The 27,179-nt window shown below is 52.2% G+C and overlaps 1 protein-coding gene across 16 annotated transcripts in view; it reads left to right on the plus strand.

Annotated features, from left to right (window-relative positions):
* The window catches only part of EPB41L1 (erythrocyte membrane protein band 4.1 like 1), a 121,916-nt gene extending 94,737 nt beyond the window's left edge, over positions 1 to 27,179 (plus strand). For 4 of the 16 annotated variants that reach the window (XM_059406919.1, XM_059406924.1, XM_059406922.1 and 1 more), the window contains 10 exons: positions 939 to 2,951; positions 3,469 to 3,576; positions 4,650 to 5,060; positions 6,887 to 6,991; positions 8,854 to 8,937; positions 14,612 to 14,698; positions 15,717 to 15,800; positions 17,855 to 17,935; positions 18,272 to 18,388; positions 23,741 to 27,179. In XM_059406919.1, coding sequence (XP_059262902.1) covers positions 939 to 2,951; positions 3,469 to 3,576; positions 4,650 to 5,060; positions 6,887 to 6,991; positions 8,854 to 8,937; positions 14,612 to 14,698; positions 15,717 to 15,800; positions 17,855 to 17,935; positions 18,272 to 18,388; positions 23,741 to 23,749 — 3,099 coding nt within the window. In that variant the 3' untranslated portion in view covers positions 23,750 to 27,179. The remainder of the gene's footprint in view (positions 1 to 938; positions 2,952 to 3,468; positions 3,577 to 4,649; positions 5,061 to 6,886; positions 6,992 to 8,853; positions 8,938 to 14,611; positions 14,699 to 15,716; positions 15,801 to 17,854; positions 17,936 to 18,271; positions 18,389 to 23,740) is intronic. The other 12 variants (XM_059406929.1, XM_059406930.1, XM_059406932.1 and 9 more) reach the window with 8 other exon arrangements.

Raw genomic sequence — 27,179 nt, forward strand, 5'->3', positions numbered from 1 at the left:
CAGTGCTGTTTATAGGGCTCTGGGAGAGACAAAGGGCTGCTTTGTCGACAGGCTGACAGCGCTACATTCTTGTTGGTGCTTTTCACCAGTGATGACTTTTCCTTCTGTGATGTCTTCTGCTCAGCCCTTTCCTACTCTTCCCATGGATTTTGTCACAATTCTCCAAGAATAGGCCTTGGTATTCCTCTCTTTGGGAATGAAGCCCACAGAACTCAAGCTGTTCAAGCCACTGTGGTGACTGGCACTGACCTCTTCAGCTGAACATTTGACATTTTTCATTCTAATATCTTTCCTTCCCAGAAACTCTTGGAGAGAAGTCAGGTTTCAGGCTGTGGCTCGTGGAACTTCATTCAATGTTTCCCCTCTTGACATGAGACTGCATTTGGGATCCATATTCTTAGATCGTGAGATAAGTCAGCAAGGATCCCAGACACTTTTTCCTGACTCGGCCGTGAACTAACTTGACTTTGGGGAAGTCACTGACCTCTAATTCCCAGTTTCCCCATTTGCACAATGAGAAACTTGGACTAGAGGATGTCTTAGGAGTTGTTTTTGCTCTAACGTTCAAAGATTCCAATGTTGTAAATTACTTTCACCTCTGATAGTGGCAGTTTTATTATTAAGAGAGGAAGAGGAAGAGTCCGGGCCCATCCATGGATGCCCATTGTCCCATGATTAACATGGGGAGGCCATGAGACCCCTGTTCCATCTTACCAAGTTGGGGTAGTGGTTGAGGGGAGTCTGTAAATAATTTGTTGGGTGCCTTGATGGGAAGGGGAGCCTTGATGAGGCTGACTGGCATTGTCATGCCTTTCTGTCCCCCGGCCAGTTCTGGGGACATGTTGACCTTTTGGTCCTTCTTGCAGAGGAAAAAAGGGACCTGTTCTTCAGGTGCCTGACATTTCATGTTAACTCTTCTTGCTCCAATTGAAACACAGGGTTCAGAGCATTGGGTATTTATAGAAAGAGAGTACACTAGGCCAGAAGAACTCAGTCTCCTAAAAGTGACCACCACGCAGCAGGAAGAAAGTAAGGCAGGCCTCGCAGATACCCTTGCTGATGGCAGACTCTCCAAAGTAGACATCCTGGTGGATAAGTTCAAAGTCGAAGTGGCCACAGAAGAAATGGTGGGAGTTAGAAGAGCAAAGACCCAGCAACAAGGAAGAATGATTGCAAGCCCTGAAGACTTTGAGTCAGTGTGGGAGGAAGGCCCCTGGGTCAGGAAAGGCCCAGGAGGGGCTTCTCTGGCCGCAGGCTCTGCCCTGGCAGAAAACCTCTTGGAGGGCTCCCAGTTGAGGGTGGGCACTGGGGAGGCCACCATCAAGAAGCGCTGGATCTCAGGTGGTCAGCTGGAGGGCCAGACGGAGCTGAGGAAGGAGCTGGAGGAGTTCCAGACTTGGGGAAGACCCACTGCCTCAGGGACCAGGTCAGCAGAGGCCGATGTCCCTTCTCCAGCCTCCGACAAGGGAGGACTCCAGTCATTTCTGCTGGACCCAGCCCAGTCGGAAGCCAGAGCTGACTCGAGTGATGAAACCGAACCTTCCTTTGCAGAGAGGAGCTTCTATCTGAACTATGGAGAGAAAGATTCTGAAGACCGAGTCCTCCCTCCGCCTCTGGAGGAAGGGGAAAAGGACCTGGTCACCCTTCCCGTTGATGAGACCAGGCTGGAGCTCGCAGAGAGCTCCGCGCTGAATTCCTCGGGCCCACAGGGCTCTGCTGCAGCTTCCAGCAGGAACAAGGACCAAGAGGGTGAAGCTCACAAGCCTTCTTTAGAGGAAAGGGCAGTGTCCCGCGGGAACCGCAGAAGACCAGGTGACCTGGAGGGCTTTGCTGAGCAGCTCGGTAAGGGACCTTCTCCAAGGCAGACATGTGCTGAGGACTGGGAAGAAGCTGGGCGGGGGGTGGAAAGAGAATTCAGCTACTCAGCATCCAACGTAGGCATGGAGGAAGAGGCCCCCAATGGTGGAGATTTGGTGGAAAAGGCTGAGAACAGTCCCCCAGCAGGATGGAAGAACCACACACCTCACAGCGCAGGGACCATGCGCCCAGACCTCCCAGCCTGCGCCCTTCCTCGGACCACCCCTCCTAATGATGTCAGGAAGCCAGCCAAGCCAGGCAGAGGCAACTTCCTGCCCCAAGACCAGGGCCGGGTCCATATCCAAACAGGAGAACCCGTGACAGAGGACCGAAAGGCCTCAGCGTTTCTTCAGATGGAAGTACTCGCCCCCCTCCCAGCCTCTCCTGGTCCCTTTCAAGCTCAGGCAGCTCTGGAGGAAACTTCTCCAAGCCCAGCCCCTCATGGGTCCAGGGAGCCTCTGCAGCTTGGGGATCCTTTTGGAGAACAGTCCCCTGTGTTTCTCAAACATGCCCATCCTCTTAAAGAGAGCCCAGAGCCCAAGGACCGAGGAGGACCGTTTGTGACCTCAGATGGAGGTGAGCGCCGGGCACCTCCCGTTGCCAGCAGAAAGCCCAGAGTTGTCTCCGAACGAGCCGAGGGGGCTGTACCCCTGGGGTTGGTGTTCCCTTCAGGGAAGCCAAAGGAGATAACCTCTTTCCAGGATGCGGGCCAAGAGGGCTCCCTGGAAGATATCAGCAAGACCTCAGTGGCCAACAAAATTCGGATCTTTGAGACCCATGGAGCCGAAACTCGCCGAGCGAGTCAGAGTGAAACAAGGGCCCTCATAAACGAGTTGTCTTCAGAGGCCTCCATGGGTCAGGTAGAGCAACAGCGGAACAAGCTTCTGGACCTGGGCTTCGTCCAGCTTCAGCCCCCAGGGGACTTCGCCGGCCCCAAGGCCACCCATTCCTCAGTGACGCCGCTGGCTGCCAGCCACTTCAGGGAGGGCATTGCTACCACATCTGCCCAGGAAGGATGCACGGACCTCAAGCTCGTGTCCCCCGATTTGGGCTGCGAAACTGCGCTGGAGGAAACCACCGTGGGCACTGGCCACGTGAGCCCCCGCCCCCGCCGCTGCCCCTCCCCTGTGGGGGAGCAGACCGCATGCTCCGTAGCTCTGTAGAAGCATGTTTCAGGGGCCCCTCGTCATCACTGCAATCAGAGGCTGCTTGTCCATTCCTATGAGTTCTCTTCCTGACACGGGCCTGAGGGTAGCCCGGGCGGAATGACGGGTTCATCTGCTTGGCCACTATTAGCTTAGCCACAAAGGCCCTCAGCTTTTGGTGTGACCTGGTGCCCAGAGGGTCACACCCCCCCCCCCCACTGGAGAAGGTGGCATCACCGCCAGCCGACTACATACTTGCTTTGCCTTGCTGCCCCCACCTGCTGGGCTCCTACCTGTTTTGCTTGGCTTGTCCAACGATCTTCCTTCATCTTTTCCCTTCCCTGGTTCTCCCGCCTTGGGGAAGCTGACAGGCCAGAGGTTTCCATCCTTCACTGCTGGCTCCCTCTTGGTCCCACTGCCAAGTTCCTTTCTGCCTGCTTAAGACTAACTATCTTCTCTAATCCAGAACAAATCCGGAGATGCGGTCAGGGAAGAGAAGCCCATCACCAGCTTAGCAGCCAACCCCCCTGGAAAAGGGGGGCACCCGAGATTCGCCAGCCCCTCGGGCCCTCAGGTCTCTGCAGCCCCCCCGGTGCCCTGATGAACCTGGTCCTCTCCGCCTGGCCAGGGTGCATCGCTGCCTTCGACTCCCACCTGCTCTGGCAATGCCGTCTGTGGCAGCTCAACTCTCGCTTGTCTGGAATGTGTCCTCACACCTCTCAACCTTCCAGAAACTGGCTAAAATGGAAGCTAAGTCTAGCAAGTGAATCTCTAAGTGCACTGAATCTCTAGAACCTGAAGCCAACTACTTAAAAAAAAAATGTATATATACATGTATATATATTTGGTGGGTGTTAGATTGGGCTTTAAAAAGACTGTTCTGGAACAGCCAAAAATGTGCATGTGGTGTTTAATCCCTGACAGGCCAGTTGAGAGGTATGTATGCGGGACAAGAGTTGCTGGTTCCCCTCCAGCGTTTCCTTGGCCTGCCGTTGTCAATTACACTGATGGGACTAGAACCTCCACCCTGCCCACCGGCCCCGCCCGGAACACAGGGCTGAACTGCTGTAGCCCCCAGCTCCCAGGACTTAACCCATATTGTTCCTCCCCATAGCCAACACGCCCCCTCCCTCAGAGACTCAGTGGAATTGACAAACCATGTTGGCTTCCTCTTTGTTTCTCCAAGCTCTTGGCTCCAGCCTCCCTGCCTTCCCATCCCAGGTTTCCCTAAATCCCTGGGTCTCCCTCCTTGGTTTCTGTCTCTCGGTGCCCACCTGCACGGATGGGCCTGCGTCCAGGCTCCCATCCCTGCCTCGCACACGATGCCGCTTCTGAAAAGCTCCCAGATCCAGACCTTGGATGGGGCTTCCTGTCCAGAACCAACTGGCAGGAGGTTTGCTTTGTACTTGCTTTGGCCATCAGCGGGAGACCCTCGGAAAGGAGCATTCCCCACTCTTGAGAACTTTGTGGGTTTTTCAAGCTTGTTATGTCAAGGAACCTTCCTGGGAGTGTTTTTCATTTCCTGACCTGCTCTTCTATTTGAGACATTGAAAGGCCCCACGATTTCTTCTGTCATTCACCATCTTGCTTTCTCTCTCTCTCTTCCCACCCCACACCCCCGTTCCTTTGCTTTTTATCTGGCCATAGAGAGCAGGGCTAAGGGAGGGCTCAGAGGAGAAAGTCAAACCACCTCGTCCCAGGGCCCCAGAGAGTGACACGGGAGACGAGGACCAGGACCAGGAGAGGGACGCGGTGTTCCTGAAGGACAACCACTTGGCCATTGAGCGCAAGTGCTCCAGCATCACAGTCAGCTCCACGTCGAGCCTGGAGGCTGAGGTTGACTTCACGGTCATTGGTGACTACCATGGCAGCGCCTTCGAAGACTTCTCCCGCAGCCTGCCTGAGCTTGACCGAGACAAAAGCGACTCGGAGACCGAGGGCCTGGTGTTTTCCCGGGATCTCAACAAGGGGGGCCTCGGCCAGGAAGACGAGTCTGGGGGCATCGAGGATAGCCCGGAGCGAGGGGCCTGCGCCACCCCAGATATGCCCCAGTTTGAGGTACAGTGGAGCATCCTGGATACCTGGGCCCGGCGGGCACTGCATGTTCAGAGGGCCCCGGGGCCATCTGCGAGAAGACCGAGCCACCAGGCTGAAGCTCTGTTTCGTGTTGCATGACTGCCCCTCGCAGAAAGCATGGTTCTGTGCTCGCATGTTTGCCATCTTGGTTCACCCCTAACATGCACTCCTTGGCGTTTTAACCCTGTGACCCCATCGCTTGCCTGCTTGCCCGAGGTCAGGTGATGCTAGGAGGTCTGGTCTTACCCGCCTCCTCTCCCTGTCTGTGTTGCATGGCACCTGCAGAAGGCACGTGCTTATGGACTCGCCTGCGGCCTGGCCTGAAAGTCGATGGTTCTTCCTGATTCTGACCCGGCTCTTCTCCCCGGGGCCTGCTGGGGGAAGGGGCAGCGGTCTAAACCCATCTGGCCCCGGGGTCTTAGGTGAGCAGCAGAAGCTCCAAGAGAAGAAGAAACGTCATCACTGAGGGGGACACCAGGATCAACAGTGTCTGGGCCCCTCTGCTTTGTGTCCTTCCTTCAGAGGATCTTTGTCCCACGATCCCTTTGCCCTCTTGTCTCTTGCAGCCCCAACCTACCTCCCACCACACCCTCCTCTCTCCGTTCCAGGCTTTGAAATACGAACTCATCGACTCTGGGCGTTCACTCCGTGCTGTGCCCTTTGGGAGAAGTTTTCCTTCCCCTTCTCTGCCTTGCAAACTTGTCATGTTTCAGGACCAAGTTCGGCTCTCACATCTAGCAGATGCTTCCCTGACCACCCAGGGCGGAAGTGTGGCTCTGTCCACAGCCCCCTTGCTCTGCAATGTTTCTGCTCCCAGCATCCTCCTAGGTAGTCAGGCTGGCGGCGGCCATGCCTGCTCGCCCCCCCCCCCCCCGGTGGCAGCTTCTCTAAGCCTGCGCGTGCCAGGCACTAATAGACGATTAACTGGATGAATGGCTTGATCTCATGGTTACAGTCATCTATAAGAATCCCTCTCACTACCCTCCCAACCAGATGGCAGGCTTTTTCATTCATTCATTCATTCAGCTCTCATATACTCACGGTCCCATGAACTGACCTTGCTGGGAGAGTCTGAAGAAACTGATCATTTAACCGAAGACTTCTAGAGGAGAGGTTAAAAACCGATGGCCCCAGGCCAGATCTGGCTAACACAGGTGTTTTCTTTGACCCTCATCGAAAAATCAGGACGTGGAATATGAAATCCACAGGTGTTTTTTTGTTTATTGGTTTGTTTTTAATCACTAAAAAAATCAGATGATCCAAGTCATTCAGAAGCCATGGCTGCCATTGGCCAAACCTGAGTGGTGAGAACATGTGTCCTCCTGTTCACCCCAGTCCTCCATGAGCCCAATTCACCCCTTTACATCTCCTGCCTGGCCCCCCTAGACCCCCAGGTGTGTGACTCCCGCTTTCAAGAGCAGTTCAAAGGAAGCAGCTGGGACGGGGCAGCATAATTGTTGAGGTCAGGATTCAGTGGCAAGTATCTAAGGAAAGTTCTTAGTGGGGGGCCTGGCACAGAGCCTGTTAGTTGAATAGTAGATGTTCTTTTACAGGTAGCCTAAAAACCAGCTTCTAGCCACCAGTAGCGGATGTGCACCAAGGTCATGAGTGGCCCGTCTGGGTGCTGCTGGTGGCCCTGGCTCTCCCGTGGGGCTGGCTGTCCGGGATGCCGTGCCTCTTTGCCCTGACCTGTGTGCCCTTCCTGAGCCCTGGCCTGCTACAGGGGTGGGAGAGATGCCACAGTGGCCTGTGAGCAGGAGTCGGGCAGAGGCTTGGCTTATGGAACTTTCTCCCTCTTCTCCCTACAGTCTGTGAAAGCGGAAACCATGACTGTCAGCAGCCTGGCCATCAGAAAGAAGATTGAGCCCGAGGCTGTCCTGCAGACCAGAGTCAGCGCTATGGACGCTAGCCAGGTAACCGGGGCCTTCCACTGCACCTTGAGCGCAGGACATTTAGGTGTGGGGTCCTCACCCAGGCCAAGCCCCCGGGCTGACTCTTGCCACTCCAGCTTCCCCAGAGCCTCCAGGTTCACCTTGATGCTCTTCTGAGCTTTGCTGTCCTCCTTGAGCTCTGCGGTTGGCCGGTAGAATGAACTCCTGTCCTGGGCAGACCACACACACCTCTTACAGCCTCGACTTCCCATCTCTAAAATGGGAATGATCATGTCTCCCTGTCCTCCTGTGAGTGCTGTAAGGGCTAGCAGCAAGTGGACTAGACTGTGGCTCTTAGATTGCTTGAAGGAGTTGGAGAAGTTTCTTGAGGTAGCCCAGGGGCTGCTCTGGGGGAGAGAGAGGGAGCAATCCCAATCTAACTGTTGTCAGAATGACTCACATTGGATTATTATTATTATTATTATTATTTTTTACACGTGGGGTTTCCATGTCAGATTGGCAAAATGAACAAACTGAGAAAAAGATTTTAAAAAATCATTTGCCTTAGCAAGATGAAGCATACTTGGTACCCTGGACAGAGCGGTCCAAAAGAGACACAGGTGTCGAGGTTTCTCTTGCAGTATTTTGATTTTTAAACTTTGAACCTTGAGACTTGTAGGTGTGATAGATGCCCCCTGAGTTCCTCCTGGCCAGAGGAGCTGCAGTGCTGGGGGCAGAGACTAGTCTGCATCTCAAGAAATAAGTAAGGTGTAAACGAACACAATGTGTCCAATTGTTTCATTTCCAGAATGTTCTTTTTCCCCGTTTGTAATGTGCACAATGGTCTCTGTGGCAGCTGGTGCAGAAGCCAAGACTCTCGAGTTCTGACGAACTATGTGATCTCAAGCTGCATGCCTCCTTGTGGCCTCTTTTGTTTTAGTGACCAGTGTTTTATTTTGTTTTCCTGTAGAAAAATACAGAGAAAACCTAAATAGGCCCCAAAGTCAACAGCCCAGTAATCCATAGTGAAATCAAAACAAAATGACAAAGTGTTCACAGTTATGAAATTCAAATAGAACAAACTGAAATTTTTCTTACGATTCTTCCCAGAAAAAAAGATATATATGTATTCCAATGTATACACTGACATCTCTAGCGTGTAGAATTTTACACAAAAGAGATCCTCTTTTACACCTGACCTTTTTTTTAAAAAAAGATTTTATTTATTTATTTAACAGAAAGAGATCACAAGTAGGCAGAGAGGCAGGCAGAGAGAGGAGGAAGCAGGCTCCCTGCTGAGCAGGGACCGCCCCCCCCCCCAACGCTGGGCTCGATCCCAGAACCCTGAGACCATGACCTGAGCCGAAGGTAGAGGCTTAACCCTCTGACTGTCTTGGAGCTCACTCCTCATTGCCCTCTGTGGGCCCACCATACACTCAGTCCCACTTAGGAGTGGGTCCTGACTTACCCTGCAGTCTCCCATCAATGGGCCTGCGGCTGTTTTGTCCTTGGCAGTTAACGATGAATGTTTCAGTGAACTTCTTCGTTCACACTTCTTGGCAACTTTTTCAGAGTTGATATCCAAAGGATGAACTCCCGGCTGTGGAATCACTAGGTCAAGGAGCACAGGAATTGAGGTTTGCTTAGGGCTTGCAAAATTATCTGCGATTATTTGTCCTTTGCCAAATAAGATGATTCAAACAAACTGGGGGCATGTGAGGACCCCCCCCACCCCGTAATTCAGGCTGTGTGCGGACAAGCCCGTCTCCCCGCCAGCGCTTGTTTGATCACACAGCCCGTCCTTCTGTAGCTGGGAATGCCACCTGCCCAGGTACCAGATGCTCCAGGCAGAGGCGGTGTGCCCACCCCCCCCCACCTCTCTCTCTCATGACTCCTCTGGCCAGCAGGTTGATGGGACTGCCCCAGGGGGAAAGGAGTCCATAACAACCACTCCCTCCATCACCACAGAGACCATATCGACCACCATGGTAAGTAGGACCCCAGGGTCTTCCCTCTCTGACCAGCCTCCTTGCCCTCGGGCAACCAGATAACAGCATCCCTGGCTGTCTGGGATGGTCCTCCTCTGCCCTCCCCGCATCAGGCATAGGACACAGAGTCGACCTCTTCTTGTCAGGCACCATCGTTACCACAGGACACCCAGTCAGATCTCAGTTTTCTAAACGGAATGATGTGGGAGGTGGAATCCCTGAGTCTCAGTTATCTGCACCGTCTCAGCCACAGCAGGGATAGAGGGAGGGCAGTACCATTCGATTATGTGATTATGGGCAAGGCGTGAGGATTGAGCTTGAAAGTCCCTGACAGACCCTGGCGGCTGTGCAGTTTCTCATGTCTCGGGCCGCTTCCTTGCCTTGGTCAGTAGATGGCGTGCGGGGAGCCTAAAACTGGAAAATCCAAGATTTTTGGGACCAGCTCCTCAGGCTCTGGTTCTGATACTGATGTGCTGCCTGACCTGTGAAGCAGGGTCTTTGGCCTCAGATGTCTTCATCTGTAAAATGGGAGTAATCCCAATTCTGCCTGTTTCATAGGCTCTTTTTTTTTTTTTTTTTAAGATTTTATTTATTTATCTGAGAGAGAGAGATCACACCAGCACAAGCAGGGGGCCGGGTGGCAGAGGGCAAGGGAGCAGGGAACCCAACATGGGGCTCCATCCCAGGACTCTGGGATCATGACCTGAGCCAAAGGCAGAGGCTTAACCAACTGAACCACCCAGGAGCCCCTGGTTCACAGGTTCTTAAAAGAGTCCAGTAATGTCACATCCTTTAATGATGACATAGACCAGATAGCTTTAGGCACCCAGGCTGTGTCGCCAGGCAAGCTGCCAAGAACTGTGTGTGGGTGATCTCACTGAGTCCTTACAAAAACTGGAGGGGATTCTCTTTTTTCTACACACTTTACAGATGAAGAATCGGAAATACAGGGAGGTAAGGTGACTTCCTTAGGTCACACACCCAGTACGTAGAAGCTGGTCCAACCCAGAAGCCTCACTGTGCCCCTCAACCGCTCTGCACCCTCATCCCGACCACTGTGAACACTGGCCGATGGGGCCGGGGCCAGGGTCGGGGTTGGGGCCGGATCTGTCTTGAGTTGGTGTAAAGTTGTTTTCAAATGCTCTCTCTTGCCAAACCCCTGATAGACACCTAGGAAGGGCATGGCGTTTAGACTTACCCAACAGGTAGGTTTTGAGCAAACAAAGACAAATAACTCTGAACTGGTTATCAGCTCGCACCCTCTTTCCTGGTCATTCTGTCCCACCTCTGCCTCAGTCCTTCTCCACGTGACATCAGGACACTTCTAGGGCTAAATTTAAATTCACACTACGGTGAGTAGGGAGTTACATCGCTCATTTACCCACGTGCCCACCCACCCACCCGTCCATCCATTCATTTCTTCCAAAAACATTTCTTAGTCTCTGTTGCCTGCCTGATTCAGAACACAGAGTTGAAGGAAATCTACTGCCTGCGAGAAGACATTTGTTCTAGTAGCGATCACGGGCACGTGTCATTGTTTAGGTCCTGGGCACACAGTGGTGAACAAGGCCCAGCTCTCCCACGTCCTGGCAGGATGACCCCTGGGCAAGTTACCTGAACCTCTCCAAGCCTCAGTTTCCACTTCTGTAAAATGGGGTGACGGGGAGCAGTCATAGCACATCCCTCAAAGGGTCAACCCAAGGAGGCACCAAGGTAATCTGTGCAAAGGCGTGCCTGGCACGTAGGAAGTGGTCTGTAAATGTGAGCTGCTGTACTTTTTGCCCTGCCTTCATGGAACAGGGTGACAGTGCTTTCTGGGGGGCACAGGGAGGACGGGTATGGGGTGACACCCATGCCAGGAGGACTGAGAAGGCTTTACCTCAGCAGGGACAGCTGAGCCATCCTTTGAGGATAAATGACAGCATGCCCACAGCAGAAGGCGTTCTAGGCAGTGGGGACAGCAGGTGCAAAGGCAGGGATAGGAAGGAGCGGAGCATTTGGGGAAAGGCAGGTGGCCAGTGAAGCAAGATGTCAGGTGCGGGGAAGAGGAGCGGGGTGGGGGGGAAGGGGCTGGAAAGGCATTCTGGGCCAGGGCGCGCAGAGCCTCAGATGTCACATAGGAAGTTCACGCTTTATCTACTGTGACAGTGGGGGGCAGTAGGGCATCCCTTCAACTTCCGACATGGGCGTGATGTCATCAAATGTGTGTTTCTGTGTTTTAGAAAGATCACCCTGGCAACTGTGTGGGACGTCACGAGAGAAAATGTCCCTCCTGCCCTCCCTCCTCCCCTCAGCAAATACTTGTTGAATGCTGTGTGATGCGCTGTGAGCCCAGCACTGAGGGAGACAGAAAGTGCCCCGAGCACGCACGCCGTTGGGAGAGATGGAAAGAGAAGGCAGGGAACTGGTTTAGGGGCTGCGGCAGAGCTGGTGTGCAAGGAGGTAGATGCTGAGAAGGCGGGCTGGGTTGAGGGATAACCAGGGGGAGGAACATGCAGGATTTGGTCATTGACAGAACGTTCAGGTGACAGAAGGCCCGATGGGGTCCTCTGTCTTAGGACTGGTGACCTAACCCTGACCTAGCCATTTTTTTTTTTAAGATTTTTATTTATTTATTTGATAGACAGAGAGAGATCACAAGTAGGCAGAGAGGCAGGCAGAGAGAGAGGGGGAAGCAGGCTCCCCGCTGAGCAGAGAGCCCGATGTGGGGCTCGATCCCAGGACCCTGAGATCATGACCTGAGCTGAAGGCAGAGGCTTAAACCACTGAGCCACCCAGGCGCCCCTGACCTAGCCATTTTTGAAGCACAGCCCTGGGAACCTTAAGAAAAGCAAATCTCTGCACCCCGCCCCCCAAACCTATCAAATCAGAAACTCTGGAGCACACCCAGAAGGTGTGACACCCCTCAAGTCGGAGAAGCTCTGATACAGAGAGCCCTGGAGGGGGTTACTCGTTAGTGGGAAGGCAGTGAATTCCATGTTGGATCTCTCATGAGTCTAAAGTGCCCATGGGACATTTCCAGGGGGAAATACTGAGGAAACAATTGGTTTTAAAGTCTGGGTTTCGAGAAAGATCTGGGCTCTGATAAAGGGATAAGGACAGGGGCCTTGTGAGAAAGCCTTGACTGGCTGAGGCGGCCCCGAGAGAGGGTAGCGAGGAGGAGAGCCCTCCGCTGGAGGGAGGAAGGGTCCAGAGCAGAGATGGTGGCATTGCCGTGGCCAGGGAGAGAAGCCACACCTCCTGGAGACAGGAGAGAGGACTGGCCAGAGATAAAGGAGAGGCGGGCAGTGCAGATGGTGCCTTGTTTCAAACGACATGTGTCCCCTTTAGTGGCCTCCCTTTTCGGTGTGAAAGGTGGAGGTGAGGCTTTGTCTGGGACAGAGGGAGCCTGTGGGAGATGAAGAGGCTTAAGGGGAGAATTGCCCAGAGCGACAGTAGGACTCAGAGGGGCTAGTGACTCTCCCGAGGCTGGCAGCAAGGAAGCATGGAGCCCAGAAGGCTGCCACCACCCTTTTTCTGAATCGAAGCACAGTTGACACACAGTGTGACATTGGTTTCAGGTGTATGACATCACGATTTGACAGCTCTGTGTATGCTGTGCTCACCGCAGGTGTAGCTGCCATCTGTCCCCACACAACCCTGTTACAGTACCACTGACTGTGTTCCCTGTGCCGTACCCTTCATGCCCGGGACCTGTTCATCCCAGAACCGGAAGCCTGCACCTCTCGCTCCCCTTCACCCCTGGCTGCCCGTCCCTCCCCCCACTGCCCCTCTGGCAACTCCTAGTTCTCCGTATTTATGATCTGTTTATGCTTTTCTCATGGTCTGTTTGGTTTTTGCAATTCTACGTAGAAGTGAAATCATATGGCATTTGTCTTTGTCGACTTATCTCACTTAGCATCATACCCTCAAGGTCCATCCGTGCTGTTGCAAATTGTCAGATCTCATTCTTGTTTATGGCTGAATAAGAGCACTGTATATCACATCCTCTTTACCCATTTTCTCCCGGCGGACACTTGGGCTGCTCCCGTATCTTGGCTATTGTAAATGATGCTGCAAAAAACATAGGGGTGCATATGTCTTTTCAATTAATGTTTTTGTTTTCTTTGGGTAAGTACCCAATACTGGAGTTCCTGGATCCTATGGTATTTCTAGTTTTAATTTTTTTTTCCAAGGAACCTCCATATTGTGTTCCAGAGTGGCCACAGTGGTGTGCACTCCTGTCTGCAGGGCACAAGGGCTCCCTTCTCTCCACATCCTCGCCAGCACTTGTTTTTTGTCTGTTTAAGACATGCCATTCTGACAGGTATAACGGGATAGCTCATTGCAGTTTTGATTTGCATTTACCTGATGAGTGATGCGGAGCATCCTTCTGTGTCTATGGGCAAGGCTGCCCGCTTTTTGGCCTACCGCCAGGCCACATTCTGGGACTCCATCTAAGAAAGTTGCTCACTGGTGGAATGCCAGGTAAATGCCAAGGTCACTGCCTTGGTCAGAGGCAGGCTCCGGGTCAGGTGGGGAGTGGTAGGCAGGGCGAAGGCAGAGAGAGGGCTGCCATCCTTACCTGTCCCTTGGCAGGCAGAGGTTGTACAGACCAGGACCAGGGCTCAGCTAGAACAGACATAGCTCTGAGTCCCTGGACAGAATGGGGTGGGCCCAAGATGGTGCAGAGGTGGGAGATAGGGGCTGGCAACCAGGCCCCTTGACAAACGTGGGGCATGAGTCTCTAGTGGTTAGAATCCACCATAGGACCAGGAGAGCTGCTGCAGGGTGAGTGTTCTGAGGGCAGAGAAGTGTTGCACATTGGGCTTGGAGTCTGACAAACGTTGGGGGGACATGAATAAGCCACTTGATGTTCTCTGGCCTTCTAGCTTCTCAACTCTGAAGCCAGAATATTAAAACAATTTCCTGTGGTTGTTCTGAGGATTAAATGAGATAGCGCATCCTTAACATAATACCGAGCACATGGCAAGGATTCAGAAGTAGGTATTATTAAATTGTTGGTAGCTAGCCTGTGTTCTTGTGTTTATCCTAAGATTGGGATTTGCCAAGCCCTTTCTCCTCTGTTAACATCATAATGTCTCTGAGGGAGTTGGGCAGGGTGTCTTTTTACAAAAAATGTTTAAGGCTTAATATTTTTAGGGCAGTTTATTTTTTTAGAGCAGTTTCACAGCAGAACTGAGAGGAAGGGACCCCGTATGCTCCATAAATGGGGATATATACAGAGCTATATAGAGAGAGATTTCCCACATGCTCCTTACCCCTGCACATGCGTAGCCTCCCCCATAATCGTTACCATCGGCAAACCGACATTGCAGGGGTTCTGTTTTATAGGTAAATCCATGAGACCCATGGAACGGAGGTGGCTGTGCCCAGCTCATGGGGCTAGATCATGGCAGGGCCAGGACGAGAGCCTGAATGTCTCCCCTCCTTTGGTAGTGCTTCTTGAGAGCAATGCCATGTCTCGTTTGCCCTTGTCCCTAACCCCAGGCACTGTACATGTTGAACGAGTGAGTGATAAGTATGAGAGCAGGTGTGTGTGTGCACGTGTTAAGTGCGTGACAGTGTCACTCCTCAACCTCGTGGCCGTGAGAGCGACACAGCTGTGCGCTCTGGCCATCCTGGGGGCCCACTCACGCGAGATCCGGCCATCTGAGCACTATTGTTTCCCCAGGAGAACAGTCTCAAGTCCGGGAAGGGGGCAGCTGCCATGATCCCAGGCCCACAGACGGTGGCCACGGATATCCGTTCTCTTTCTCCGGTAAGTGGGTAGGGCCAGCTCAGGCTAGGGGACTCTGTGCTAAGAATGCAGTCCATAGGTGGCCCGAGTGAGCACAGCATAGAGCCCAGTGGGCTGCCCTTTGAAGCACAATGCCAGGAATGTGGATCGCTCTCAGATGCCTGTAGGGCTCCCTTGTGCCCACCAGAGTCTCATCCATCGCCTCCACCCCCCACATACACACACCAGAGGGCATCGCAGATTAGGGTGATGCAGCCCCCCTCCCTGGTGATGCTTGTGATGGGACAGCTCATTTGTATCTGCTGTTCTTATTGGCCAGGAGGAAAGATGGAGTAGGAGTCCAGAGGCTTGCACTCTGGACGTGGCTCTTTCAATGGCTCCCGTGAGCGTGAGGCTGTCACTTGAAGTCTCTTGCATCTCCTGCATTCTCCAAGCCTGCCCTTCTCCTTGTCTAGCCCCGGAGGCCATGTGTTCCCAGCTGGGATGGGGGTAGGGGGTTTGGGAGGGCTCTGTTTTTACCCTGGATCCCCCATTCATTCTTCTGAGCTGCCAGGATTCCCTCCCCCACCCCGCCAAAGATTTATTTATTTATTTATTTGACAGAGAGACAGCCTGAGAGGGAACAAAGCAGGGGGAGTGGAAGAGGGAGAAGCAAGCTTCTGGCTGGAGCAGGGAGCCCAATGCGGGGTCCGATCCCAGGACCCTGGGATCATGACCTGAGCTGAAGGCAGATGCTTAATGACTGAGCCACCCAGGTGCCCCAGCTACCAGGATTCTTAAAATCTGGAATCTTGTTAGAATTCTGGGCCTCAGGAATCTCAGGTTCTAGGAATCTGAGAGTCAGTGGTTTGAGAATGTCATGGATCAAGCATTCTGAAGATTCCAGTATTCCTGAATTCTTAGAGTCAATGATCTGAAGCATCTTGGACTTTCAGACTTCACCCTTCTGGGGCGCCCTTGGTTTACTCTCCCCACCCTCACCCTGCAGAGCCCAGCGTCCTTACCTGACCCCGGGGGTGGGGGTGGTTATATTCCGCAGATCATCGGGAAAGATGTCCTCACCAGCACCTACGGCGCCACCGCGGAAACCCTCTCCACCTCCACCACCACCCATGTTACCAAAGTGAGTAGCAGCAGGGCACCATCTGCCCCCACCCTGGCCGTGGGGCTGGGCAAGGTCACGGCCATCGCTGTGCCTTGTATCGTGGACAGAGAAGACCGGCAGTGGTCTAGCTTCTGGAGTGCTACGTGCTCTGATCTGTACTATGGGTCATCCTAGGCACGGGCCCCGCCCCTCATCATCGGCAGCCAGGCTGGCAGGGGGGGTGGGGGCAAGACCCCCTTCCCAGAAGCAATTCGGAGCCATGGCTTTTGCACCTTATAGATCTTACGTGCTGGCAGGATTTAGAAGGGGTGAGGAGGGCTTTTCTGGAGAAAAGTGGGATTTGTGCGGGGTCTTAGGAAGCCGGGTAGGACTCGTGACGGAGGAGAGGACAAACACAGGTGTTCTCTAAGCAACACAGGAGATGGGAGCAGAGACTGCATTTGTTTATTTGTTCACATTTGCTAGTGAACATCAAGCTGCTGCCTGCCTCTGTGCGAGGGGCACAGGTGGCGGCTGGAAGTGCTGCATGTTTGGGGTGATGGCGGTGGGGGCGGGGGGTCTCCATCAGGGAGAAGTAGCGCTGAAGGGGCAGAAATTGGGGTGGACTGGAGGCAGGGGAAGCCAAATAGAGACAAACGAGACAAAACCCAGGACAGATGAGACTAGGAAGGGTTTAAGAGCCATTGGAACACTGTCAAGATTTTTAAACTGGGGAGTGACCCAGCACAAAGAGGTTTAAGAAGAGGAGATTAGGTCCATCAGTGTGCACAGGTAGATGGGGGAGCGAAGAGAGAGGGGCATGGAGTGACTAGGGATGGGGGCCCTGGACTGGTGGGGGAAGGAAGAGGCAGGGCTACGGGAGGGGACCACTCCCTATGCATCAGCTGTGATGCAGCCAATGAGCGCAGAAGGCTGAAGGCAAGTGGTTCCACGCCTGGGCGGGGGGGGGGGGGGGGGGGGGGGGGGGGGGGGGGGGGGGGGGGGGGGGGGGGGGGGGGGGGGAGGCGGGAGGGGGTGCAGGCCAGAGAAGAAGGCCTGGAGGAGAGGGGCATGGAAGGCAGGTTGAGGGGGACGTTCTGCGGAGCCCTCTAAGGGAGAAGTCCGCTAGGTACCACTGGCCGTTATGCACACACCAACTGTCCCAGCCCTGCCGCATCGCGTGTATGCAGGACTCAGCACCTTTGCACGTTCCCAGGAAGCTCCCTCCACAACACCCCCCGCCCACCCACCCAAAGCATTTGTGAGCAATGTTGACTTCACTGAAAGTTTTAGGGGAGGGTTTTCCATCACACACCCCGCTGCATACAGCTCAGAAAACTGTTCTACCCGAAGTCGCTCCCCCACCTCCTCCCTGCAAAACAGGAGTCCCCTTCTTTCTGTCCGTTCCTGGCTCCTGCTGGGATTTCCCTCAGCTACCACCCTCCTCGATATGCCAAGCAGTTAGTTCCTTCCCCATCTTCTACTTCTAGACTTGTGCCCAAACCCTGCCCTTTCGGAAAACAGTGGACGTTATAAGCATCACCAACGTGGTTTTCTCTTGTAGTGTTGTTTGAAGTCATTTAAGATAGAACCGTGTCACCATTCACATTTCATTCATGTGTTCATTCAACGACTCTGCATTTAGCACCTGCCCTGGTCAGATTGGACAGGGGGGGAGGCGAAACGGAAATGAGCAAAAGGCAGCCCCTGCCCTCAAGAGCTCCAGCCTAGCGAGCCAGGCCGGGTCATGCACACAAGGTCAGCATGAGGCAGAGAGCCCCAGAAGTGGCGCAAGAGAGACAGACTTGGTAGTCGGGGAATACCAAGGCAGGAGGGGGGCAGGGTCACCAACCTGGATTAGGGAAGCCTGACTTGAGCTGGGCTCGGAAGACCTAGAGGGGGCAGTTTGGTCGTTGGGGGGAGTGGTAGCCGCGGGCGAGATGTGCCATCTAAAGTCCCAAAAACCAGAAGAGGGAGCCAGGAGAGAAGGTGACTGCTGGTTCCAGCCTCGTCCTTGAGGGGTGCTTTGGATGGGTGCCCGGTCACACCCTGGCAGGACCCAGAGCTGACCTTCCTGCCCTTTCACTCTGCAGACTGTGAAAGGGGGATTTTCTGAGACGAGGATTGAGAAGCGGATCATCATCACTGGGGATGAAGATGTTGATCAAGACCAGGTATGGGGGTAGGGAACGCTGATCCTGGGGGCAGTCCCCAGCCCCTCCCATATTGGGTCACCTGTGGACAGCTGCCCTTGTGGGCAGAGGATCAAGTCCATTTCATGCTGATCCTTATTCAGACAATGAGCCCCAAATGAGCCCCCCACTAAGGGGCATAGAATGGGAGCCCGAAGAAGCCAGAGAACCCAAGCTCTGGGCTCTCCCTTTTAACTCTTTGACCAGTGCCTCTCCTGGGCCTCAGTTTCCACAACTGTACAGGAAGGGGCTTGTCGGTCTCCAGGGTCCCTCCTGTATTCGATATCCATTCCTCACTTTGTTGCTCCTGTCTACCAGGCCCTGGCTTTGGCCATCAAGGAGGCCAAGCTGCAGCATCCTGACATGTTGGTAACCAAAGCTGTCGTATATAGAGAAACAGACCCGTCCCCAGAGGAGAGGGACAGGAAGCCACAGGTAAGACCTCTGAGGCTCAGCAGCCAGGAGAGGGAGGTGGTGAGATCTTGCGAGGGTCGTTTCTATCAGGTGGCTTGGTCCCAAGCACAGCTTTAAGTCCCCACGTTCCTGGTTTGTGGCTCAAAGGGGAGAAGTAGCTTCCTCAAATATAACAAATCAGAGTGGGGAGTGGGGGTGGGGAAGACTGGTTCCTTGGCTTCTTGGGGGCTTCAGGCCCAAGTATATCTGGACGTGATAAGGCCAGGGAATGAGGGTGGATAGCCCGTCCTGAGGCGGGACAGCTGGAGACAAGCATAGCCTTACTGGCCATTACCTAAAAACCTGAAGCCAGAAAAAGGCCCCTCAGGCCAACCGCCACCTTCCTGTCCCTGATTCTCTGCCTCCATCACAGGTCACTGGATGTTGCTAAGGGGGAATATGATGACCAGAGTTCTTGATTCCATCTGTGTTGCTAGATCGCAAACCCTTGACTTCTCAGGCTACCTTGGGTCAGAAACTTACTTTTCTGTTTCCTTATGGATAGACCATGCCTTGCTGAACAAGAGGAAGGAGATGGTGCTCTAGCAGATAGGGCTTTTATTAGCCTAAATTGGGGGAGGGGTTATTCTGGTCCCTCTGGAAATTGACTGAATTTTATCAGGCATATAAAATGAAATCTCACAGACATTGAGTTGAGTGGGAGAATTCTGTTTAAGTTCAAAAGTAGGCCAAACTAATCAGTGATGGTAAAAGTCAGAATACTGCTTAGTTCTGGGATGTGATATTGACAGGAAGAGTCACGGGGAAACCTTTGGGGGTGCTGGAAATGTCAGCATCTTGAACGGAGTAGGTCACATGGGTGTAGAAATATATAAAAATGTGTCGGGCTATATACTTGGATTTGTGCTACAGTGAAAAAAGAACTCATCTCAGAGACCCCTACAAGCAGCAGATCTCCTTTGGCCCTCTTCCCTGATGAATAAGACTGTGTTTTCTAGAAAGATACAAGAATGTGGATCACCACTCCCTTCTTGTCAGAAGAAAATGCACTGAAACATTTTCCTTCCACCTTGAAGGGCTGCCAAGCCCTCGTCTAGACTGTGCTGTCCAACAGAACTTTCTGCAGTGATGGTCAGGTTTTCTTCATACCATGCAAGACACATGGCTGTCGAGCAATTGCAATTGGCTAATCTGAAATCAGACATGCTTTAAGGGGAAAATGTATGCAGGGTTTTGAAGACTTAATATGAGACAAGGCTTGCAATATGTCTCAATAGTGTTTCTATTCATTACAACCTCAAATGATCATATTTGGATGTACTGGTTTAAGTAAAATGTATTATTATAAGTCCATTTCCCCTGTTTCTTTTACTCTTTTTATGGTAATTTGAAATTTAGAATTTTAATTTGGAAATGAAAAGTTTCTACCTAGAAGGGTTAAGGAAATTGGAAATATCTAGAAAATTTAGCGAGTTCTAGCTAAAGGAATTTAAATTCCATACGTGGCTCTCATTTCTATTTCTGCTGGACAGCACTGCTTCTACAGAAGTAGCAGCTGGTCATGGGCAGAGCCTCCCCCCAGCCTTCCTCGGACTTCCATGCAAACAGTCCTTCTGGTCCCCTCCATCGTCCAGTTATTCCTGCCCGTTGTCCCCCAGATCTCTGAGGGGTAGTGCACTGGCGGCATCACTGGGGGAATACGGGTACTGGAGAACTAAGATCATAAAGTCTGATTTAGAAGGGCTGGACCAGACCTGGGAATCTCTATTTATGCGTTGGAAGTCCATGGGCAGCTACTGGTGCAAAGCATTCTGTGTTGCAAATCCGGGGACCTGGCTCTAGTCCCAGCCATTCCCTCCTGGGCAAGCAGTTTCCTCACTTGCAAAACAAAGAGAAGGGGCAAGCCCTTTCCAGGCATGGCCTTCTGGCTGCCAATTTGCTTTCGTAGAGTACCTGTCACGGGTTTCTCCTATTTTTTTCCTTTCCCTGTCTTTTTGCTCCCCATCTTTCTTGGGGCACTTCCAGCCAGCCCCCCAGGCTCCTGCCTTCCCATTTTCCCACTCAGGGCTCTCGTTCCTGCTGCCATATCCTAGTCATCCCCCCCCCCCCCGCACCCCACCCCCCCCCCCAGCAACCAACACTATGCAGCCTTTTACATCTGCCCACTTGGTGGGTCTCCTTCGCCCCCTGTTCGTTCTTCCTTTGATGGCATTGTCCACACTCCACCTCGCTCTGTCTCACCTCTCTCTCCGTCCCCCTCCTTCCCTCTCTCCTCACCCTCCCTTCCTCTGGTCTCGCTCTCTCTCCTTCTCTCTCTCCCTCTGTCTCTCCTCTCCTTCTCCCTCTCAGATCCTTCTGTAAAGTTTACCGTGTTCATGTCACCCTGGAAAGACAGAAGTTTCTCCCTTGCCTTTCTCTCTATATGCTTTACACTACTTAGGAAATACCTTTGACCCCTAATATCAGCAGACTCTCTCATTCTGGGGAGGGGTCTTCTCTGAATTTGAAGACTCCTTTTTAAAGTGCTTGAAACATGTCAGTTTGATGGAGGGATATATCTTGGTAGCCCACGGAAAGATCTGGAATCCTGCAAACCTGATTTCGTCTCAGCCCTGCCTGCCATTAGCCATGTGACTTCGAGCAGATTTAATCTCTGCACTTTGCTCATCGGCGAATGGTCAGCAACCGTATTCACAGTGACAACAATTGCTGAAATGTGTGGAGTGTCTACACTCTTCCAGGCACGAGGACATGCACTTGACCAACGTATTGTCATCTGCTCGTTCTCATAAATGAAGAAACTGAGCCCCTGAGATGTTAGGTGACTTGCTTGGAGCCATGGGGCTTGGTGAGGGAGTCAAAGCTCATCTGTGAGACTCCAGAGCCACCCTGTGGTCTTAACCTCCTTATCCCATAGGGTTGGTGAGATCCTACATACACAGCAGTTAACACGGCGCCTGGCACATAGTAAGTGCTCAGTAAAAACTAAGGGTGATTCTGATTATTATCAACTCAAACTAAGCTGTCAAAACACTGCACATTCAGACTCTGATGTAATAAACTAAGAAGGATAAATTATAATATGGTATCATTTAGGTGTCCTTGGCATTTCTGAAGTGTCTAAAGTCTTTTGAAGACATCCCATGTCATGTTTACACTGAGCTATAAGACTTCAAGTGCAGCCTGCCACTGTGGGAAAAAAAATTCTTCAGGAAGCTAGCAGAATTGAGTACAAAGAACACACCCTTTGGAGCCCAAAACTCCCTGCTAGCAGTGTGCCCAGAGGAACCTCCTTGGACCTCAGTTTCCTCATCTATAAAATGAAGTTCACCTAGGAATTGGAGCTGCGATAATAATTAGCATCTGTGAGTGTCTTAGTTCAGGCTGCTTTGACAGCACACCATAGACTGGGTGGCTTAAACAACACATGTTCATTTCTCCCAAGTATGGGGGCCTGGGAAGTCCAAGATCAAGGTGCAGGTGGCTGTCTTCTCTATATGTCCTCATGTGGCAGAGCAGAGAGAGAGAATCTCTCTTGTTTATCTTTTTATAAGGGCATTAATCCTATATATGAGGGTTCCATCCTTATAACCTAAGTACCTCCCAAAGACGCCCCCCCCCCAAAATCCTTTACATTGGGAATTAAGGCTTCAACATAGGAATTTTGGTTGGGGGGTGGGGGACACAAATATTCAGTCCACAGCAGTGACGCACAAGGACAGCACCTCACGTACAGATCCTTAGCACTGTGAAACCGCATTCTTATCCCCCAAGGTTTCGCCGTGTTCAGGGATGGATGAGAGCCCTGGGTAAGGCAGACTGTAAGCTTCCACCACCAGTCTGGTGCACAAGCCCTGGCTCCTTGCAGGTGTCCATCTTGCTGGCCTTTAGCTTCTCTTCCCTCCCTGAATCCTCCAGAAACATCTGTTCAGAGTGCACTTGACTCTTGGCCTTCCTTCCCGAAGTTCCTCCTCTTTGAAGTTCTTGCTCTGAGTGCGGGAAGCACACCCGTCTGACACAGGGTCTTTCTACTCCCTGCAACTCTCAGGCCAGATGTGTGGTTTCTCTTCCATCTTCTCCCACTGGCCCATCTCTCTCAGACAGGACCTGTCTCCACAACACTGCAACACCCAGCTTCCTTACTTCCAAGATCTGGATGACATGGGAGGGGAAAACTGACCTGTTTCAAAGCAGGAATCTTGGGTTCTAGTCTCATTTCTGTCACCAACTCACTGGGACATTGAACCCTCTGGGTCTCCATTTTCCCATCTGTCAACTAAACTGAGAAGAATTTTGTGTCTAGGACTCCCTTCACACCGGACCCTATGTGAATGGGAAAGGGCAGAAAGGATTACTACCCCCACCCCGTTAAGTGGTTCTGGGGAGCTGCTGTGCACCATGCATAGTGATGAGCATTAGAAAGACAAAGATAGGGGCGCCTGGGTGGCTCAGTGGGTTAAAGCCTCTGCCTTTGGCTCAGGTCATGATCCCAGGGTCCTGGGATCGAGTCCCACATTGGGCTCTCTGCTCAGCGGGAAGCCTGCTTCTTCCTCCCTCTCTGCCTGCCTCTCTGCCTGCTTGTGATCTCCGTCTGTCAGATAAATAAATACAATCTTTACAAAAAATTATTAAAAAAAAAAGAAAGAAAGAAAGACAAAGATAAGTAAAAGGCAGCCATTGCCCTCAAGGAGAGCCAAACGGTGTGTGGCTAAGTTAACAACAGCAGTAGTAATAATAGGAACAGTTAGGTACTTGTTCAGTGGTTCCTGTTTGCTAACCTTTGTTTCGAATCCTCCCTGTAACTGCGTGAGGAAGCACCCATTTTACAGAGGAGCACAGGAGGCCTAAAGAAGTTAAGAAACTCATCCAAGATGGCAGAGCTCGTAGCCCATAGAATGGGATTTGAACTCAGGCCATCTGATGGTGGACCCCATGCATTTGACCACAAAATTTTGGAGTCAAACTTGAGTTGGAATCCAAGCTCCAATTTCTTTATGGAAACGCTGCTCGCTGGGGTGTAATCCCAGGACACGCAGGCCCATGGAGATGAGAGAGAAAAAGAAATAACTTCTGCAATCACAACTAAACAATTCTTAGTCCAGGAGGAGGTAGGAAGAAAAGGTGAGCCGCATGGGATCTGAGCCTCTTAGTGTTAAAGGAAACTTGGACAGATTTCCAGACAGATGCAGGTTCAGGTCTTGGCTGTGTGACCTTGGACAAGTCACTTGATCTTCCTGAGCCATAATAAAGGGCATACAGGAAAGGGAGCTAAAACCACCTCTTGCTGTGTATTTAAAGATGAATGAGAAAAAGTTACTAATTTTTCTTGTTCTCTTCCTTCGTGTCCCCTTCCCTCCGTGCCTCCGGCTCTAGGAATCCTGACCTCTGTGAAGAGATGCTGGCGCTTCTGGTCCAACCCAAGCCAGAGAACCGTTAAGAAGGGGCCTTCATTCTGGATTCTCCGACTCAACACCGCAGTCCCAGCTGTGACGTACTGTCACCGAAGAGGGACTGGGAAAGGAAAAGCATATATATATAGATATATATAGATATAGATATATATACAGGAAACACCGCGTGCTTGCACTGCTGCTGGGGCTGGCCGCACCTTCGGCCAACAGCAACAACCAACATCTGAACACCTACATTTCCTTTGCAGACAAATTGAAGAACTGGTGGGATTTTTCAGGAAAAAAAAAGTATATATATATATATAAAATGACAATAATCTCTCACTCCCCCTTTCGAAGCCCTGCGGAATGACAAAAGCAAGCCAGACCACGATGATCATAGGAGTCCAAAACGACCCTGGTTCTGCACGTTACCTTGCGTGGACGAACGAGCATTCCATTTGTCCTGAAGCGTGTGCTGCCCACTGCAGTGCAAAGGAAACACTCTTGCAGCAAAGCAAGAGAAATCTCAGCAGCGAGACACGCGCCGTCAACCGTTTGCCAAGAAAGAAAGAAAATCCCCCACTCGGAAAGGAGGAACACTGGATTATTATTTTTTGGGTCTTGACACTGGGCTGCAAAATCCACCTTCCTTTCTTCCGCCTCCCCTCCCCCTCGACTCACTCACTCGTCTTGTTGTCATTTCTGTCTCTGGCTCCCTCCTCCCCCTCCCCCACCCTCTGTATCCCGGTCCTGCCGATGACTCTGGTTTGAAACAAGAAAAAGAAGAGAAAGCAAGCGCAGAAAACCCAGCCACAGGAAGGAAAGTAGACACTGTGCGTTTATGGGTTGTCACGATGAAGGTGCAGCTTGTAGGAGATGTGTATGGATGTGCTTTTAAGTTATGTATATGACATATAACAGGAAACAAATATTAAAATAAACAGTGCTGGTAAGTATGAAGCTGACATTTTAAAATTATAATTATCCGACTGTGATTGATGTATTCCAAGGTTCTTAGATCGCACTGAACCGGCCCAGCCAAGGAGACCTGGACTCTGGCTGTGGGCTGTTCGCAGGAGGAGCTGACGGTTCAGCGTAGTAATACAGTGTGTGGTATTTGTAACTGGTTGATTGGTGGGGAGGGGTGGGGTCCCCAGAAGGAGGGGCAGGTATTTGGCAAGGAGGAAGAGACAGATGTAGTCCAAGATGCCTTCCCCGCTTTGGGCAGCAGCCACCAGGGCCTGATCTGTGCTCAGCTGTGGGGTCCAGGGTCAGGATTCCACTACAGGGGTCCCCGGCTCAGCCCCCATAGCCCCCTAGGGGGTTTGCTTCGGTTTTCAGTCTTCTCTTTTTTCAGCCACGTGTCTTTTCCCTGACCACATTGTGACAGCTGACTCCCCATGCAAAGAGATGGGACACCCTTGGCCACTGCAGAGAATGGTGGCTTTAATCTGGCTGTCGGGAGAGCCTGGGGCGCTCTGGTCCTCTCCCCTCCCACATTCATTCTCTTCCTCCTGGACCAAAGCACCCATGGCAGAGACCCTGAACAAGGGCAGGCCCCGATAGGACAAAACTTCATTTCCAAAGGCTTTGCCTACCACCACCCAACCCCGCCCCCCCCACTGCGCCCCCTCCCCACCCTGAATAAGCCGCCTAAGAAATGTGTTGCTCAGAGGCTCCTTCTCTGTGTGAGACTGGCTTTGGAAACCTCCCCTTCAGCCAGCATCTGAGCTCTGAGCTGTACCCTCAGAGTCCCCAGAACTGCCTTCAGACCACAGAAGCCCTTGGAGAATACCCCAACCAAAGCTCGGGCTTTCCCAGGCTTGCCTGCCAGGAGCTGCTCCCCGGAGCTCAGTGAGTCCCCTTTGGAGGGAATATGTCCCTACTGCACTTTAATTTCTCAGTCCCATCTTACCTGCTCTGCCCCACCTCTACAGCAGCCATTGAAGTCATTCAACAAATATTTATTGAGTACCTGCTTGTGCCAGGCACTAGGCTTGGACTGCAGGAGAGAATGTGGGAGAGGGGAGGGACCTGGAAGCTCCCCAAGCCAGCCCTGCATCTTCAATCACGGCTTGCCCCTCTGAGCATTTTCACATTCTCTCCAATTATTGGCCATTGCCTGGGGATACCCCTCGGCTTACTTGTCAGTTACCCCAGTGACATAAATACTTAGTTTGCTAAGCTGGTGCTGACCTGAGAACAAGAAACCAGAACAGTGTTAGCCAAATGGGACAAAATGGGACAGAGAGCAGGCAGAGAGAGACCTGCCCCTGGGGCTCAGAGGGCAGATTCAGCCATCTCCACCCCCAGCCCCCAACCCCCTGGAGCAAGACCAGTGGCTCACTCCAACCCCCACCCCCACCCTGAGTGCTACTTCCCATGCACCAGGTTCTTTTTTACTACCTTGGTGGAGAAGCCACAAAACCTCCTTCCCACCCGTCTCAACCTGAAAGCTCCTATTTTCTTTCTGGGCCAAGAGCTGGAATGGCTCCACCCCTTCCCCGGGCCACCCGGAATGTGGCTCAGGCACCCCTGTCTTTGCAGGAACCAGGTGCCCCGAGCACACGGGTCACACCTCAGAGGGAGAGTATTTGTTCTGGATCCTGCACCTGTTTACAGCCCCTGAATGTGTGGCTTCAGAGCAGGGATGAAGGGACCAGGCTTAGCTTGTGAGCTGGCCAGGGTTTGTGGAGCTCTCCATCCCACAGATGCTGTGACCTTCCTTCCGTGGAGAGGCAGGTAGTGCCACCAGGGAGGAGGGGAGCTGCAAAGCTGAAATCTAGGGCACTGCTTCCTCCCATCCTCCTCTTCATAGAGAATATAGGTGTTTGTCTTGTCTGTCTTCAACCTACTTTTCTTTTTTCCTTTTTGCATTTCTCATCCTTTTTGTGCTGCCTATCCACCCAGGAGACCATGTAGCATGATGGAAAATGTCCTGGAGGGTATCCTGGCTCAGCCCCTAACTCACCATGTGACATTGGTCTAGTCCCACCCCCGCCTTTGGGGCCTCGGTTTCCCCATTTGCAAAATGAGTAGGATAAACCAGATGCTCTCCAGGGTCTTTTCCCAGTCTGCTGTCCTACAGATCTTCATTTTTCTCTTGTTTTGCTTTCTTGGGATCTTTTTCATCTGAGGGGACAGGAGGTGCCAGGACCTGTTTCAGTTTGTGAATCCTGCAAGCACATTCCAAGACTGGCCTGCGATTGCATGAGCAACATCACTCTAAATAATTTTTTTTTTTTCAAAAGCACCTTCCAACCAACTGCGATGCTGTCCTGTTCCTTTTTACTCATACCCCTCCCTCCCCTCTTGTCCCCACGCTCCCCCACCTCAGTGCTCTGTGCTGTATGCGTGTGCTCTCTGTTCTTGTATACTCAATAAAAGTGAAATAAATGTGTTTGATGCTGAACCACAAA

This window comes from Mustela nigripes, chromosome 7 (assembly GCF_022355385.1).
Source record: "Mustela nigripes isolate SB6536 chromosome 7, MUSNIG.SB6536, whole genome shotgun sequence".
NCBI classification, from domain to species: domain Eukaryota; kingdom Metazoa; phylum Chordata; class Mammalia; order Carnivora; family Mustelidae; genus Mustela; species Mustela nigripes.